The sequence below is a fragment of the Vicugna pacos genome, chromosome X, assembly GCF_048564905.1.
Source record: "Vicugna pacos chromosome X, VicPac4, whole genome shotgun sequence".
NCBI classification, from domain to species: Eukaryota; Metazoa; Chordata; class Mammalia; order Artiodactyla; family Camelidae; genus Vicugna; species Vicugna pacos.
Window position 1 is genome coordinate 107,434,485 of NC_133023.1, and position 18,319 is coordinate 107,452,803.

The 18,319-nt window shown below is 53.4% G+C and overlaps 1 protein-coding gene across 1 annotated transcript; it reads right to left on the reverse strand.

Annotated features, from left to right (window-relative positions):
* Positions 1–11,396: 11,396 nt before the first annotated feature.
* LOC140691750 (melanoma-associated antigen 8-like) lies at positions 11,397–13,231 on the reverse strand. Its single transcript, XM_072955683.1, has 4 exons — positions 13,153–13,231; positions 12,921–13,011; positions 12,701–12,769; positions 11,397–12,626 (listed from the first exon to the last, which is right to left on the reverse strand). Exons 1-4 carry the CDS (start codon positions 13,204–13,206, stop codon positions 11,521–11,523), a joined length of 1,320 nt encoding a protein of 439 aa, XP_072811784.1. The 5' UTR covers positions 13,207–13,231; the 3' UTR covers positions 11,397–11,520.
* Positions 13,232–18,319: the final 5,088 nt, after the last annotated feature.

Genomic DNA, 18,319 nt, shown 5'->3' on the forward strand with positions numbered 1-18,319 from the left:
TCAGGCGGCATGTAGCCTCCCCTTGGAATCCCCGAGGCCCCGCCCCTCATCCCAGGACCCCAGTCCCTCTGAGGCCCGGATGGCAAGAAATGCCGCCGGTGCTCACCCTGCCCCAAGGCCTCCAAGGCCCCACACTGTCCCGGGGTGCAGGAATCCTCCGTTCTCCCTCGGGGTCCTCACTTTGACTCAGGAAGCATGTAGCCTCCCCTTGGAACCCCCGAAGCCCCGCCCCTCACCCCAGGACCCCAGTCCCTCAGAGACCCGGGTGTGAGGAAATGCCGCCGGTGGTCACCCTGCCCTGTGGCCTCCAAGGTCCAACACTGTCCCGGGGTGCAGGAACCCTGCGTTCTCCCTCGGGGTCCTCACCTTGACTCAGGCGGCATGTGGTCTCCCCTCTGGCCACCCGAGGCCCCGCCCCTCATCCCAGGACCCCAGTCCCTCCGAGACCCGGATGTCAGGAAGTCAGGGCCCCACGAGTGCTCATCACACGCAGGCCCTCCCAGGGCTGACAGCAGGGGCGGGATCTGTTTGGCCACTTCTGTCCTCCGTCAGGGTCCTCAGCTTCAGCCCTGGCGGTTGCTGGGACGCCCCCTTGTTGACCCGAGCCCACACCCTCACACCAAGGCCCTCACTGCCCAGAGACCCCCAGGGGAGTCTGTGGACTCACATCAGGCCACCAAGCCCAGGGCTTCCCAGGACCGTGGACGCCAGGGGCTGAGATGGATTCCCCGGGGGTCCCTCAGCCCTCCCTCTGCTCCCCACCTGGGCTCCAGGCTGGGCCTGGGCCCCTCCCTCTGCCCACCTCAGTTTGCTCCCCTTGGACCCAGGCCCCTCCACAGCCTGGACCCCCGAGAGGGAAGCGGGGGTGGGGGTTGGGGCACTGATCCCCGCCACCCTGCCTGCGGTCTCCCAGGGCTGACAGCGGAACCGACCTGGATTTATCGTGTTCCATTGATCTGTGTCCCTCCACACGGTTCCACCTTGACTCCTGGCAGCGCTGGGCTCCTTCCCTGTGCAGACCTGAAGCCGGCCTCCCTCACCCAGGCCCTCACCTCTCTCACCCCCCAGGGAGGGGGCATCAGCGCCCGTCAGATCCGGACCCCGTGCCCGGGGCTCTCCCAGGGCTGTCGGGGGGGCCGGAGGTGGATTCCCTGTTTGGAATTCAGCCTCGGTGGGTGTTTCCTCCCTGCGATTTCCAGGACCATTCCTCATCTATGGCTTTGGATTCTGACCATCGAGGGGAGCTGACCCATCAGTGTAAGTGTCCAGCAGACAGTTTCCAAGAACACACCCCAGTAAATCCTACCCCAAGTTTGGGGCGGTTTCCAAACCTCTTCAACTATATATGCCAAGACTGAGTACACTGTGAGCCACATTAAACGCCACTCCTCCCTGCAGTTGGAGCATTCTGAGTGTTCTAGCAGCTCAGGCAGGATAAGCAGGTCTCTAAGCATCCCTGAACAAAGTACACCTTCCCTTCTCGCCCAGGAGATGTATCCACGATCCCAGAGGGCTTCTCAGAGCAATCTCCCACCTGACACGTTCCTCTCACCACTAACAAGTGCCGTCTGCACGTCTGCCTGCCGCCAACACCCAGCTTCATTACCATCACCTCCCACAGAAGGAGCCCCGCCCTCCCCCCACCCCAGCTTCCCAAAGCCCTGAACTGCCCTGGCGCTGGGCACTTACACTTGGGTGCTCTCTCCCGGACCCCCACCCCCTCGCCCTATTTTCCTTTGCCCTATGGGACTCAGGAGACATGTCACCAACTTCCCGATGTGACTGCGGCTCCTAGACTATCCTAGGTGTGGGCTGTCCTGCTTTTCCGAGTGTCCCCACTGCTAACACCGAGCCCTCCAGAGAGCAGAGGCTCGGTGTACGTCTGCGGATGAACTGAGATGGTGAGCAGGGATCCTATTGATTCAGGTTGCCTTTCTCCTCCTTTCTTAACTGAGCCAGACAAATCCAGGTTATACACACATAATTATAATTTTATAGACTGACAGAAGAAAAGGGATAAGGAGCCAATAATTAACTATCTTTCACTTTTACTTCTCTCTCTCTTGACCCCACCGAGTTTAGTGCTGATCACTCTCACATTTCCAAGTAAATTTCTATTCCAGTGCGGTGTTATCTACTTTGGCATCGCGAAGTATGATGGAAGCTTTCCCAATTTGTTTTACAAAATAGCAAAACTCAGTCTTGAGCTGCGTAAGTACCAATACATGCGTAATCAATATCATTCACCAACTAAGATACTGAAGCTTATTAAATATTATTATTAATATACAGAAATCTGTTGCATCTTATACACTAACAAAGGAGCATCAGGAAGAGAAATTAAGGAAACAATCCCATTTACCATCACATCAAAGAGAATAAAAATATCTAGTACTAAAGCTAGCTAAGGAGACCAAAGACCTGTACTCCAATAACTACAAGACACTGATGTGAGAAGCTGAAGATGACACCAACAGATGGAAAGATATACCGTGTTCTTGGATTGGAAGAATCAGTGTTGTTGACCATACAACCCAGAGGCCGTACTACCGAAGGCAATCTACAGATTCAAAGCAATCCCTGTCAAAATAACAATGGCATTTTTCTCAGAACAAGAACCAATAACTTAAAAAAGTGTACGGAAAAAGAAAAGAACCCCAATAGCTAAAACAATCTTGAGAATGAAGAACCGAGCGGGAGGAATCATGCTCCCTGACTTTAGACTATATTACAGAGCTGTAGTAATCAAAACAGTGCGGCACTGTCCCCCAAACAGACACACAGATCAATGGAACAGGATAAAGAGGCGAGAAGAAAACCCGCACACTTACCGTCAATGAATCTACGACAAAGGGAGCAAGGATATTGAATGGAGAAAAGACAGTCTCTTCAATAAGTGGTTCTGGGAATACTGGACAGCTACCTGTCAAAGAACGAACTTAGAACATTCTCTAACACCATACACAAAAATAAACTCAAGATAGATTAAAGATCTACATTCAAGACTGGATACTATAATACTCCTAGAGGAAAACATAGGCAGAACCCTCTCTGACGTAAATTACAGCAATAACGTTTTCGATCCATCTCCTAAAACAAAGGAAATAAAACGAAAAATAAACAGCGGGGACCTAATTATACTTAAAAGCTTCTGCACAGCAAAGGAATCCACTGACTAAATAAAAAAAACAACCTACTGAAGGGGAGAAAATATTTGCAAATGATACAACTAACAAGGGAGCAATAACCACCGTATATAAACAGCTCATACAATTCAACATCAAAAAGACAAATGACCCAACTAAAAACGGGCAGAACAACAGAATAGACATCTGTCCAAAGAAGAAATGCAGGTGGCCAGCAGGCACGTGAAAAGATGCTCAGTGTAACTAATCATCAGGGAAATGCAAATCACAACCACAATGAGATATCACCTCATACCTGTCAGAATGGCTACCTTCAAAAAGAACGCGAAGAAAAATGTTGGCGAAGATGTGGAGAAAAGGGATCCCTCCTACACTGTTGGTGCGGATGTGAATTGGTGTGGCCATTGTGGAAAACAGTATGCCGTTTCTCACAAAACTAAAAATAGAACCACCAAGTGACCCAGCAATTCCATTCCTGGGTATATATCTCAAAAAAAAAAAAGATACTAATTTGAAAAGATACACGCACCCAATATTCATAGCAGCGTTATCTACAATTGCCAAGATGTGGAAGGAACCTAAATGTCCATCAGCAGAGGAATGGATACACACACACACACACACACACACACACATACGGAATACTAGTCAGCCATAAAAAACAAAATTTTGCCGTTTGCAGCAACATGGATGGACTTGGAGGACATTATGCTAAGTGAAATAAATCAGACAGAGGAAGACAAATACTGTATGATATCAGTTTATACGTGGACTCTAAAAAATACAACAAACTAGTGACTATAACAAAGAAGCAGACTCATAGAGAACAAACTAGTGATTACCAGGGGGGAGGGGGGAGGGGCAATATAGGGGTGAGGGAGCGGGAGGTCCAAACTATTGGGTGTAAGCAAGGTTCAAGAACGTATTGCACAACAAGGGGTATATAACCAATATTTTCTCAGAACTGTAAATGAAATGTAATCTTTAAAAAAACTGTATAATAAAATAAAGTATATTGATATTTATTAAAAGGAATAACATCTGAAGCATCACTAAGGGAAATGAAGATGAATTTCCATATCATTGTAGAGAACAGGAGCCCAGAGATGCTGTACACCGTGTTCCCCCCCACCGGCCCTGGCCCTCACTACCTAAAAGGCTGACTGCTTGCTCTTCAGACACACAGTGAAGAGTCAGCCTCACTTCCTGCCCGGCGGGAGAAGCTGCCGGACAGGGGCCTAGAAGGAGCCCAGCTGCAAGTCTGCCTCAGGCCCCCTCTTCCTCATCACTCACTCGCTCTTCAGACAGGGATGGGAAAGAACTGGGACCCCTTCTATTGACCCTGAGGAAATGTTCCAGGACTTGCAGCTTGCTGGTCTCCGTGTAGGCCCGGGGACCCCACAGGAACTCGTAGCGAGCGGGATCGCTGTTGGCCACCTGCCGGTACTCCACGTACCCCTCCTGCACCCACACGTTGGTGATGAGTTCCCTGGGCTCCCCGTAGATGAAGTGCTCCCTCCCAGCACACAGCCCCATCTTGCTAAGTGCTCGCCAGACTGCCTCCTCAGGAGCAAAGTCGCCCTCCAGGACAATCACACCCAGAAGTATCACCAGGAGGCCAGTGTTGGGCATGCTCTGCCCGTCGTCCTGCATGCCATCGTAGGTGAGGCCCAGGGTGGGGACCAGGACATACAAGTGCTCCCTGGGGTCCACCTCCTTCACATCCACCCCAAAGACCAGCTGCAGACACTCAGAGGCTTGGCTCAAGACCACAGGGAAGTGGTCCTGGTCATCTCTGAGGACCGCATTCAGCATTTCCTCTTTTGAGGTCGGCTGCTTTGTGCGGTACTTGTGGAGCAGGAAGCCCATCCGTTCAGCCATCATCAAATTCATTTCAGCCAGCATCTTGGAGCTGGGACTCGGCATCTGCCGGGTCCTGCCCGGAGCTGGGCCCCTCCTCTCCTTGGTTTCTGAGGCCATTGTCTTCCGACTGGCTCCATGGAGGGGCTGCCACGGCTGTGGGGGAGGGGCAGACACCCTGAGGGCTCTGCGTGGGACTGGGTGTCCCAGAATCAGCCGCCTCCTCGCCAGTGCCCAGGAACAGGACTGAGTAGGAAGACGACGAGGAGGAGGAGGAGGGAGACAACGGGGATGCGCCGCCTTCCTCCTCCTCCTCGTCCTCCTCCTCCTCGTCCTCCTCCTCCTCCTCCACCCAAATGTCCTGCTCATCCATGGAATCCTCAGCCGCTCTTGGGTCCTTAAAGTCGGCTTCAGTGTGGTGGAGGTCACGCATCTGAACGGGAGGCACGGTGAGTGGTGTCGGGCAGCTGAGAGGAGCGAGGCCAGGGGTGACAGATGGGGACCCACGGGCCTGGGGAAGAAAGGGAGTGTCAGCGGCCCGGGCTGAGAAACCCACCCTGGGGGGCTCTGACAAAGGCCACTTACAGGTCTCCTCTCCAGGGGTGCCCTCGGCCTCACAGGGGCTCTCCTCCTGGTGGACGGTCGTCTGTGAACCTGACGGGGGAAGTAAGGCAGCTCCTCAGGGTGCAGCCGGCACAGCCCGAGGCTTTGGGGGCGACAGGGGGTGGGTGGAGTGGATGTTGGCGTCGTGGGGTCCCCTCTGTTCCAGGAGCCCCCGGGCACACACTCAGGGCCCACACCTCACCTTCAGTCCTGACACTGCCGGCCTCCTGTGCTCTGTGACCCGAGGACACGTGTCTCAGACCTAGGCCTTCACCTCCCGGTGTCTGGAGCCCCTGGGAGAGAAAGGAGGGGAGACCTGGGGTCTACACTGTGGCACAGCCCTGGACCCGCGTGCTGGCAGCAGGCCTGGGCTCTGGCAGGTTCCCACTCTTCTAGGGTGGGAGGTCCTCTCCGCGCTAACTCAGGGTCCTCACCGTGACTCCAAGCGGGACCTGGGATTCTGCGCTCCAACCACCTGAGGGCCCCATCCTGATAGTAAGTCCCCGGTCTCTCTGAGCCCTGGATGCGGAAGTCAGGACACACCACGTGTGCTCATCCCGCCTGGGGGCCTCCCAGGGCTGACAGCAGGGGCAGGATCGGTTGCGTCCCCTCTGTTCTGGGGTTTCTGGTCCCCTCACTCCTCCCTCAGGGTCCTCCCCTTGACTCCTGGCAGGAGCTGAGATTCCCCCCTCAGCCCACCTGAGGCCCCGCCCGTCATTCCGGGACGCCAGTCCTTCCGAGACCCGCATTTCAGGAACTGCTGCCCGAGGTCCTCCCGCCCCATGGTCTCCCAGGACTGGCTCTGTTCTGGGGTCCAGGGTCCCTGAATGCTAACTCGCGGTCGGCACCTTCACTCCCAGGCGGCCCTGAGATTCTCTCCTCCGCAGACCTGAGGCCCCCGCCCTTTCACTATGTCCCCAGTCTGTCTGAGACTCGGATGCGGAAGTCAGGACAAACCACGTGGGCCTGTCCTCCCCTCGGGCCGCCGGACGGCTGAAAGCAAGGGCGCCTTTCTGTGGGGTGGCCACTTTTCTGGGTTCAGGGGCCCCTCCTTCCTCCTTCAGGGTCCTCACTTTGACTCAGGCGGCATGTAGCCTCCCCTTGGAACCCCCGAGGCCCCGCCCCTCATCCCAGGACCCCAGTCCCTCTGAGGCCCGGATGGCAGGAAATGCCGCCGGTGCTCACCCTGCCCCAAGGCCTCCAAGCCCCAACACTGTCCCGGGGTGCAGGAATCCTCCGTTCTCCCTCGGGGTCCTCACTTTGACTCAGGCGGCATGTAGCCTCCCCTTGGAACCCCCGAAGCCACGCCCCTCATCCCAGGACCCCAGTCCCTCCGAGACCCGGATGGCAGGAAATGCCGCCTGTGCTTGTTCCGACCTGTGGCCTCCCAGGACCGACTGTGTTTTGGGGTCCAGGGTCCTCACTGCTCGCTCACAGTCATCAGCTTCACTCCCAGTGGGACCTTGGATTCTCTCCTCTGCAGATCTGAGGGTCCCCCCACCCCCCATCTCACACTAAGTCCCCGGTCTCTCTGAGACCAGGGTGCCGCAGTCAGGACACAACACGTGGGCCCGTCCTGCCCTCGGGCCTCCGGACAGCTGCTAGCAAGGTTCCCTGTCTGTGGGATGGCCTCTTTCCCGGGTTCGGGGAGCCCTCAGTTCTCCCTCACGGTCGTCACTTAGGCGTCATGTCGTCTAGCCTCTGGCCACCCGAGGCCCCGCCCCTCACCCCAGGACCCCAGTCCCTCGGAGACCCGGGTGTCAGGAAATGCCGCCGGTGCTCACCCTGCCCCAAGGCCTCCAATGTCCAACACTGTCCCCGGGTGCAGGAATCCTCCGTTGTCCCTCGGGGTCCTCACTTTGACTCAGGAAGCATGTAGCCTCCCCTTGGAACCCCCGAAGCCACGCCCCTCATCCCAGGACCACAGTCCCTCCGAGACCCGGATGTCAGGAAGTCAAGGCCCCACGAGTGCTCATCACACGCAGGCCCTCCCAGGGCTGACAGCAGGGGAGGGATCTGTTTGGCCACTTCTGTCCTCCGTCAGGGTCCTCAGCTTCAGCCCTGGCGGTTGCTGGGACGCCCCCTTGTTGACCCGAGCCCACACCCTCACACCAAGGCCCTCACTGCCCAGAGACCCCCAGGGGAGTCTGTGGACTCACATCAGGCCACCAAGCCCAGGGCTTCCCAGGACCGTGGACGCCAGGGGCTGAGATGGATTCCCCGGGGGTCCCTCAGCCCTCCCTCTGCTCCCCACCTGGGCTCCAGGCTGGGCCTGGGCCCCTCCCTCTGCCCACCTCAGTTTGCTCCCCTTGGACCCAGGCCCCTCCACAGCCTGGACCCCCGAGAGGGAAGCGGGGGTGGGGGTTGGGGCACTGATCCCCGCCACCCTGCCTGCGGTCTCCCAGGGCTGACAGCGGAACCGACCTGGATTTATCGTGTTCCATTGATCTGTGTCCCTCCACACGGTTCCACCTTGACTCCTGGCAGCGCTGGGCTCCTTCCCTGTGCAGACCTGAAGCCGGCCTCCCTCACCCAGGCCCTCACCTCTCTCACCCCCCAGGGAGGGGGCATCAGCGCCTGTCAGATCCGGACCCCGTGCCCGGGGCTCTCCCAGGGCTGTCGGGGGGGCCGGAGGTGGATTCCCTGTTTGGAATTCAGCCTCGGTGGGTGTTTCCTCCCTGCGATTTCCAGGACCATTCCTCATCTATGGCTTTGGATTCTGACCATCGAGGGGAGCTGACCCATCAGTGTAAGTGTCCAGCAGACAGTTTCCAAGAACACACCCCAGTAAATCCTACCCCAAGTTTGGGGCGGTTTCCAAACCTCTTCAACTATATATGCCAAGACTGAGTACACTGTGAGCCACATTAAACGCCACTCCTCCCTGCAGTTGGAGCATTCTGAGTGTTCTAGCAGCTCAGGCAGGATAAGCAGGTCTCTAAGCATCCCTGAACAAAGTACACCTTCCCTTCTCGCCCAGGAGATGTATCCACGATCCCAGAGGGCTTCTCAGAGCAATCTCCCACCTGACACGTTCCTCTCACCACTAACAAGTGCCGTCTGCACGTCTGCCTGCCGCCAACACCCAGCTTCATTACCATCACCTCCCACAGAAGGAGCCCCGCCCTCCCCCCACCCCAGCTTCCCAAAGCCCTGAACTGCCCTGGCGCTGGGCACTTACACTTGGGTGCTCTCTCCCGGACCCCCACCCCCTCGCCCTATTTTCCTTTGCCCTATGGGACTCAGGAGACATGTCACCAACTTCCCGATGTGACTGCGGCTCCTAGACTATCCTAGGTGTGGGCTGTCCTGCTTTTCCGAGTGTCCCCACTGCTAACACCGAGCCCTCCAGAGAGCAGAGGCTCGGTGTACGTCTGCGGATGAACTGAGATGGTGAGCAGGGATCCTATTGATTCAGGTTGCCTTTCTCCTCCTTTCTTAACTGAGCCAGACAAATCCAGGTTATACACACATAATTATAATTTTATAGACTGACAGAAGAAAAGGGAGGAGGAGCCAATAATTAACTATCTTTCACTTTTACTTCTCTCTCTCTTGACCCCACCGAGTTTAGTGCTGATCACTCTCACATTTCCAAGTAAATTTCTATTCCAGTGCGGTGTTATCTACTTTGGCATCGCGAAGTATGATGGAAGCTTTCCCAATTTGTTTTACAAAATAGCAAAACTCAGTCTTGAGCTGCATAAGTACCAATACATGCGTAATCAATATCATTCACAAACTAAGATACTGAAGCTTATTAAATATTATTATTAATATACAGAAATCTGTTGCATCTTATACACTAACAAAGGAGCATCAGAAAGAGAAATTAAGGAAACAATCCCATTTACCATCACATCAAAGAGAATAAAAAAATCTAGTACTAAAGCTAGCTAAGGAGACCAAAGACCTGTACTCCAATAACTACAAGACACTGATGTGAGAAGCTGAAGATGACACCAACAGATGGAAAGATACACCGTGTTCTTGGATTGGAAGAATCAGTGTTGTTGACCATACAACCCAGTGGCCGTACTACCCAAGGCAATCTACAGATTCAAAGCAATCCCTGTCAAAATAACAATGGCATTTTTCTCAGAACAAGAACCAATAACTTAAAAAAGTGTACGGAAAAGGAAAAGAACCCCAATAGCTAAAACAATCTTGAGAATGAAGAACAGAGCGGGAGGAATCATGCTCCCTGACTTTAGACTATACTACAGAGCTGTAGTAATCAAAAGAGTGCGGTACTGGCCCCCAAACAGACACACAGATCAATGGAACAGGATAAAGAGGCGACAAGTAAACCCACACACTTACCGTCAATGAATCTACGACAAAGGAAGCAAGGATATTGAATGGAGAAAAGACAGTCTCTTCAATAAGTGGTTCTGGGAAAACTGGACAGCTACCTGTCAAAGAACGAACTTAGAACATTCTCTAACACCATACACAAAAATAAACTCAAGATAGATTAAAGATCTACATTCAAGACTGGATACTATAATACTCCTAGAGGAAAACATGGGCAGAACCCTCTCTGACGTAAATTACAGCAATAACGTTTTCGATCCATCTCCTAAAACAAAGGAAATAAAAGGAAAAATAAACAGCGGGGACCTAATTATACTTAAAAGCTTCTGCACAGCAAAGGAATCCACTGACTAAATAAAAAAAACAACCTACTGAAGGGGAGAAAATATTTGCAAATGATACAACTGACAAGGGAGCAATAACCACCATATATAAACAGCTCATACAATTCAACATCAAAAAGACAAATGACCCAACTAAAAACGGGCAGAACAACAGAATAGACATCTGTCCAAAGAGGAAATGCAGGTGGCCTGCAGGCACGTGAAAAGATGCTCAGTATAACTAATCATCTGGGAAATGCAAACCAAAACCACAATGAGATATCACCTCATACCTGTCAGAATGGCTACCTTCAAAAAGAACGCGAAGAGCAAATGTTGGCGAAGATGTGGAGAAAAGGGATCCCTCCTACACTGTTGGTGCGGATGTGAATTGGTGTGGCCATTGTGGAAAACAGTATGCCGTTTCTCACAAAACTAAAAATAGAACCACCAAGTGACCCAGCAATTCCATTCCTAGGTATATATCTCAAAAAAAAAAAAAGATACTAATTTGAAAAGATACACGCACCCAATATTCATAGCAGCGTTATCTACAATTGCCAAGATGTGGAAGGAACCTAAATGTCCATCAGCAGATGAATGGATACACACAAACACACACACACACACACACACACACATACGGAATACTAGTCAGCCATTAAAAACAAAATTTTGCCGTTTGCAGCAACATGGATGGACTTGGAGGACATTATGCTAAGTGAAATAAATGAGACAGAGAAAGACAAATACTGTAGATATCAGTTTATACGTGGACTCTAAAAAATACAACAAACTAGTGACTATAACAAAGAAGCAGACTCATAGAGAACAAACTAGTGATTACCAGGGGGGAGGGGGGAGGGGCAATATAGGGGTGAGGGAGCGGGAGGTCCAAACTATTGGGTGTAAGCAAGGTTCAAGAACGTATTGCACAACAAGGGGTATATAACCGATATTTTCTCAGAACTGTAAATGAAATGTAATCTTTAAAAAAACTGTATAATAAAATAAAGTATATTGATATTTATTAAAAGGAATAACATCTGAAGCATCACTAAGGGAAATGAAGATGAATTTCCATATCATTGTAGAGAACAGGAGCCCAGAGATGCTGTACACCGTGTTCCCCCCCGCCGGCCCTGGCCCTCACTACCTAAAAGGCTGACTGCTTGCTCTTCAGACACACAGTGAAGAGTCAGCCTCACTTCCTGCCCGGCGGGAGAAGCTGCCGGACAGGGGCCTAGAAGGAGCCCAGCTGCAAGTCTGCCTCAGGCCCCCTCTTCCTCATCACTCACTCGCTCTTCAGACAGGGATGGGAAAGAACTGGGACCCCTTCTATTGACCCTGAGGAAATGTTCCAGGACTTGCAGCTTGCTGGTCTCCGTGTAGGCCCGGGGACCCCACAGGAACTCGTAGCGAGCGGGATCGCTGTTGGCCACCTGCCGGTACTCCACGTACCCCTCCTGCACCCACACGTTGGTGATGAGTTCCCTGGGCTCCCCGTAGATGAAGTGCTCCCTCCCAGCACACAGCCCCATCTTGCTAAGTGCTCGCCAGACTGCCTCCTCAGGAGCAAAGTCGCCCTCCAGGACAATCACACCCAGAAGTATCACCAGGAGGCCAGTGTTGGGCATGCTCTGCCCGTCGTCCTGCATGCCATCGTAGGTGAGGCCCAGGGTGGGGACCAGGACATACAAGTGCTCCCTGGGGTCCACCTCCTTCACATCCACCCCAAAGACCAGCTGCAGACACTCAGAGGCTTGGCTCAAGACCACAGGGAAGTGGTCCTGGTCATCTCTGAGGACCGCATTCAGCATTTCCTCTTTTGAGGTCGGCTGCTTTGTGCGGTACTTGTGGAGCAGGAAGCCCATCAGTTCAGCCATCATTAAGTGTAATGCATCTTGGAGCCGGGACTCGGCATCTGCCGGGTCCTGCCCGGAGCTGGGCCCCTCCTCACCTTGGCTTCTGAGGCCATTGTCTTCCGACTGGCTCCATGGAGGGGCTGCCACGGCTGTGGGGGAGGGGCAGACACCCTGAGGGCTCTGCGTGGGACTGGGTGTCCCAGAATCAGCCGCCTCCTCGCCAGTGCCCAGGAACAGGACTGAGTAGGAAGACGACGAGGAGGAGGAGGAGGGAGACAACGGGGATGCGCCGCCTTCCTCCTCCTCCTCCTCCTCCTCGTCCTCCTCCTCCGCGTCCTCCTCCTCCTCCTCCACCCAAATGTCCTGCTCATCCATGGAATCCTCAGCCGCTCTTGGGTCCTGAAAGTCGGCTTCAGTGTGGTGGAGGTCACGCATCTGAACGGGAGGCACGGTGAGTGGTGTCGGGCAGCTGAGAGGAGCGAGGCCAGGGTGACAGATGGGGACCCACGGGCCTGGGGAAGAAAGGGAGTGTCAGCGGCCCGGGCTGAGAAACCCACCCTGGGGGGCTCTGACAAAGGCCACTTACAGGTCTCCTCTCCAGGGGTGCCCTCGGCCTCACAGGGGCTCTCCTCCTGGTGGACGGTCGTCTGTGAACCTGACGGGGGAAGTAAGGCAGCTCCTCAGGGTGCAGCCGGCACAGCCCGAGGCTTTGGGGGCGACAGGGGGTGGGTGGAGTGGACGTTGGCGTCGTGGGGTCCCCTCTGTTCCAGGAGCCCCCGGGCACACACTCAGGGCCCACACCTCACCTTCAGTCCTGACACTGCCGGCCTCCTGTGCTCTGTGACCCGAGGACACGTGTCTCAGACCTAGGCCTTCACCTCCCGGTGTCTGGAGCCCCTGGGAGAGAAAGGAGGGGAGACCTGGGGTCTACACTGTGGCACAGCCCTGGACCCGCGTGCTGGCAGCAGGCCTGGGCTCTGGCAGGTTCCCACTCTTCTAGGGTGGGAGGTCCTCTCCGCGCTAACTCAGGGTCCTCACCGTGACTCCAAGCGGGACCTGGGATTCTGCGCTCCAACCACCTGAGGGCCCCATCCTGATAGTAAGTCCCCGGTCTCTCTGAGCCCTGGATGCGGAAGTCAGGACACACCACGTGTGCTCATCCCGCCTGGGGGCCTCCCAGGGCTGACAGCAGGGGCAGGATCGGTTGCGTCCCCTCTGTTCTGGGGTCTCTGGTACCCTCACTCCTCTCTCAGGGTCTTCAGCTTGACTCCTGGCAGGAGCTGAGATTCCCCCCTCAGCCCACCTGAGGCCCCGCCCGTCATTCCGGGACGCCAGTCCTTCCGAGACCCGCATTTCGGGAACTGCTGCCCGAGGTCCTCCCGCCCCATGGTCTCCCAGGACTGGCTCTGTTCTGGGGTCCAGGGTCCCTGAATGCTAACTCGCGGTCGTCACCTTCACTCCCAGGCGGCCCTGAGATTCTCTCCTCCGCAGACCTGAGGCCCCCGCCCTTTCACTATGTCCCCAGTCTGTCTGAGACTCGGATGCGGAAGTCAGGACAAACCACGTGGGCCTGTCCTCCCCTCGGGCCGCCGGACGGCTGAAAGCAAGGGCGCCTTTCTGTGGGGTGGCCACTTTTCTGGGTTCAGGGGCCCCTCCTTCCTCCTTCAGGGTCCTCACTTTGACTCAGGCGGCATGTAGCCTCCCCTTGTAACCCCCGAAGCCACGCCCCTCATCCCAGGACCCCAGTCCCTCCGAGACCCGGATGGCAGGAAATGCCGCCTGTGCTTGTTCCGACCTGTGGCCTCCCAGGACTGACTGTGTTTTGGGGTCCAGGATCCTCACTGCTCGCTCACAGTCATCAGCTTCACTCCCAGTGGGACCTTGGATTCTCTCCTCTGCAGATCTGAGGGTCCCCCCACCCCCCATCTCACAATAAGTCCCCGGTCTCTCTGAGACCAGGGTGCCGCAGTCAGGACACAACACGTGGGCCCGTCCTGCCCTCGGGCCTCCGGACAGCTGCTAGCAAGGTTCCCTGTCTGTGGGATGGCCTCTTTTCCGGGTTCCGGGAGCCCTCAGTTCTCCCTCAGGGTCGTCACTTAGGCGTCATGTCGTCTAGCCTCTGGCCACCCGAGGCCCCGCCCCTCACCCCAGGACCCCAGTCCCTCGGAGGCCCGGGTGTCAGGAAATGCCGCCGGTGCTCACCCTGCCCCAAGGCCTCCAATGTCCAACACTGTCCCCGGGTGCAGGAATCCTCCGTTGTCCCTCGGGGTCCTCACTTTGACTCAGGAAGCATGTAGCCTCCCCTTGGAACCCCCGAAGCCACGCCCCTCATCCCAGGACCACAGTCCCTCCGAGACCCGGATGTCAGGAAGTCAAGGCCCCACGAGTGCTCATCACACGCAGGCCCTCCCAGGGCTGACAGCAGGGGAGGGATCTGTTTGGCCACTTCTGTCCTCCGTCAGGGTCCTCAGCTTCAGCCCTGGCGGTTGCTGGGACGCCCCCTTGTTGACCCGAGCCCACACCCTCACACCAAGGCCCTCACTGCCCAGAGACCCCCAGGGGAGTCTGTGGACTCACATCAGGCCACCAAGCCCAGGGCTTCCCAGGACCGTGGACGCCAGGGGCTGAGATGGATTCCCCGGGGGTCCCTCAGCCCTCCCTCTGCTCCCCACCTGGGCTCCAGGCTGGGCCTGGGCCCCTCCCTCTGCCCACCTCAGTTTGCTCCCCTTGGACCCAGGCCCCTCCACAGCCTGGACCCCCGAGAGGGAAGCGGGGGTGGGGGTTGGGGCACTGATCCCCGCCACCCTGCCTGCGGTCTCCCAGGGCTGACAGCGGAACCGACCTGGATTTATCGTGTTCCATTGATCTGTGTCCCTCCACACGGTTCCACCTTGACTCCTGGCAGCGCTGGGCTCCTTCCCTGTGCAGACCTGAAGCCGGCCTCCCTCACCCAGGCCCTCACCTCTCTCACCCCCCAGGGAGGGGGCATCAGCGCCCGTCAGATCCGGACCCCGTGCCCGGGGCTCTCCCAGGGCTGTCGGGGGGGCCGGAGGTGGATTCCCTGTTTGGAATTCAGCCTCGGTGGGTGTTTCCTCCCTGCGATTTCCAGGACCATTCCTCATCTATGGCTTTGGATTCTGACCATCGAGGGGAGCTGACCCATCAGTGTAAGTGTCCAGCAGACAGTTTCCAAGAACACACCCCAGTAAATCCTACCCCAAGTTTGGGGCGGTTTCCAAACCTCTTCAACTATATATGCCAAGACTGAGTACACTGTGAGCCACATTAAACGCCACTCCTCCCTGCAGTTGGAGCATTCTGAGTGTTCTAGCAGCTCAGGCAGGATAAGCAGGTCTCTAAGCATCCCTGAACAAAGTACACCTTCCCTTCTCGCCCAGGAGATGTATCCACGATCCCAGAGGGCTTCTCAGAGCAATCTCCCACCTGACACGTTCCTCTCACCACTAACAAGTGCCGTCTGCACGTCTGCCTGCCGCCAACACCCAGCTTCATTACCATCACCTCCCACAGAAGGAGCCCCGCCCTCCCCCCACCCCAGCTTCCCAAAGCCCTGAACTGCCCTGGCGCTGGGCACTTACACTTGGGTGCTCTCTCCCGGACCCCCACCCCCTCGCCCTATTTTCCTTTGCCCTATGGGACTCAGGAGACATGTCACCAACTTCCCGATGTGACTGCGGCTCCTAGACTATCCTAGGTGTGGGCTGTCCTGCTTTTCCGAGTGTCCCCACTGCTAACACCGAGCCCTCCAGAGAGCAGAGGCTCGGTGTACGTCTGCGGATGAACTGAGATGGTGAGCAGGGATCCTATTGATTCAGGTTGCCTTTCTCCTCCTTTCTTAACTGAGCCAGACAAATCCAGGTTATACACACATAATTATAATTTTATAGACTGACAGAAGAAAAGGGAGGAGGAGCCAATAATTAACTATCTTTCACTTTTACTTCTCTCTCTCTTGACCCCACCGAGTTTAGTGCTGATCACTCTCACATTTCCAAGTAAATTTCTATTCCAGTGCGGTGTTATCTACTTTGGCATCGCGAAGTATGATGGAAGCTTTCCCAATTTGTTTTACAAAATAGCAAAACTCAGTCTTGAGCTGCATAAGTACCAATACATGCGTAATCAATATCATTCACAAACTAAGATACTGAAGCTTATTAAATATTATTATTAATATACAGAAATCTGTTGCATCTTATACACTAACAAAGGAGCATCAGAAAGAGAAATTAAGGAAACAATCCCATTTACCATCACATCAAAGAGAATAAAAAAATCTAGTACTAAAGCTAGCTAAGGAGACCAAAGACCTGTACTCCAATAACTACAAGACACTGATGTGAGAAGCTGAAGATGACACCAACAGATGGAAAGATACACCATGTTCTTGGATTGGAAGAATCAGTGTTGTTGACCATACAACCCAGTGGCCGTACTACCCAAGGCAATCTACAGATTCAAAGCAATCCCTGTCAAAATAACAATGGCATTTTTCTCAGAACAAGAACCAATAACTTAAAAAAGTGTACGGAAAAGGAAAAGAACCCCAATAGCTAAAACAATCTTGAGAATGAAGAACAGAGCGGGAGGAATCATGCTCCCTGACTTTAGACTATACTACAGAGCTGTAGTAATCAAAAGAGTGCGGTACTGGCCCCCAAACAGACACACAGATCAATGGAACAGGATAAAGAGGCGACAAGTAAACCCACACACTTACCGTCAATGAATCTACGACAAAGGAAGCAAGGATATTGAATGGAGAAAAGACAGTCTCTTCAATAAGTGGTTCTGGGAAAACTGGACAGCTACCTGTCAAAGAACGAACTTAGAACATTCTCTAACACCATACACAAAAATAAACTCAAGATAGATTAAAGATCTACATTCAAGACTGGATACTATAATACTCCTAGAGGAAAACATGGGCAGAACCCTCTCTGACGTAAATTACAGCAATAACGTTTTCGATCCATCTCCTAAAACAAAGGAAATAAAAGGAAAAATAAACAGCGGGGACCTAATTATACTTAAAAGCTTCTGCACAGCAAAGGAATCCACTGACTAAATAAAAAAAACAACCTACTGAAGGGGAGAAAATATTTGCAAATGATACAACTGACAAGGGAGCAATAACCACCATATATAAACAGCTCATACAATTCAACATCAAAAAGACAAATGACCCAACTAAAAACGGGCAGAACAACAGAATAGACATCTGTCCAAAGAGGAAATGCAGGTGGCCTGCAGGCACGTGAAAAGATGCTCAGTATAACTAATCATCTGGGAAATGCAAACCAAAACCACAATGAGATATCACCTCATACCTGTCAGAATGGCTACCTTCAAAAAGAACGCGAAGAGCAAATGTTGGCGAAGATGTGGAGAAAAGGGATCCCTCCTACACTGTTGGTGCGGATGTGAATTGGTGTGGCCATTGTGGAAAACAGTATGCCGTTTCTCACAAAACTAAAAATAGAACCACCAAGTGACCCAGCAATTCCATTCCTAGGTATATATCTCAAAAAAAAAAAAAGATACTAATTTGAAAAGATACACGCACCCAATATTCATAGCAGCGTTATCTACAATTGCCAAGATGTGGAAGGAACCTAAATGTCCATCAGCAGATGAATGGATACACACAAACACACACACACACACACACACACACATACGGAATACTAGTCAGCCATTAAAAACAAAATTTTGCCGTTTGCAGCAACATGGATGGACTTGGAGGACATTATGCTAAGTGAAATAAATGAGACAGAGAAAGACAAATACTGTAGATATCAGTTTATACGTGGACTCTAAAAAATACAACAAACTAGTGACTATAACAAAGAAGCAGACTCATAGAGAACAAACTAGTGATTACCAGGGGGGAGGGGGGAGGGGCAATATAGGGGTGAGGGAGCGGGAGGTCCAAACTATTGGGTGTAAGCAAGGTTCAAGAACGTATTGCACAACAAGGGGTATATAACCGATATTTTCTCAGAACTGTAAATGAAATGTAATCTTTAAAAAAACTGTATAATAAAATAAAGTATATTGATATTTATTAAAAGGAATAACATCTGAAGCATCACTAAGGGAAATGAAGATGAATTTCCATATCATTGTAGAGAACAGGAGCCCAGAGATGCTGTACACCGTGTTCCCCCCCGCCGGCCCTGGC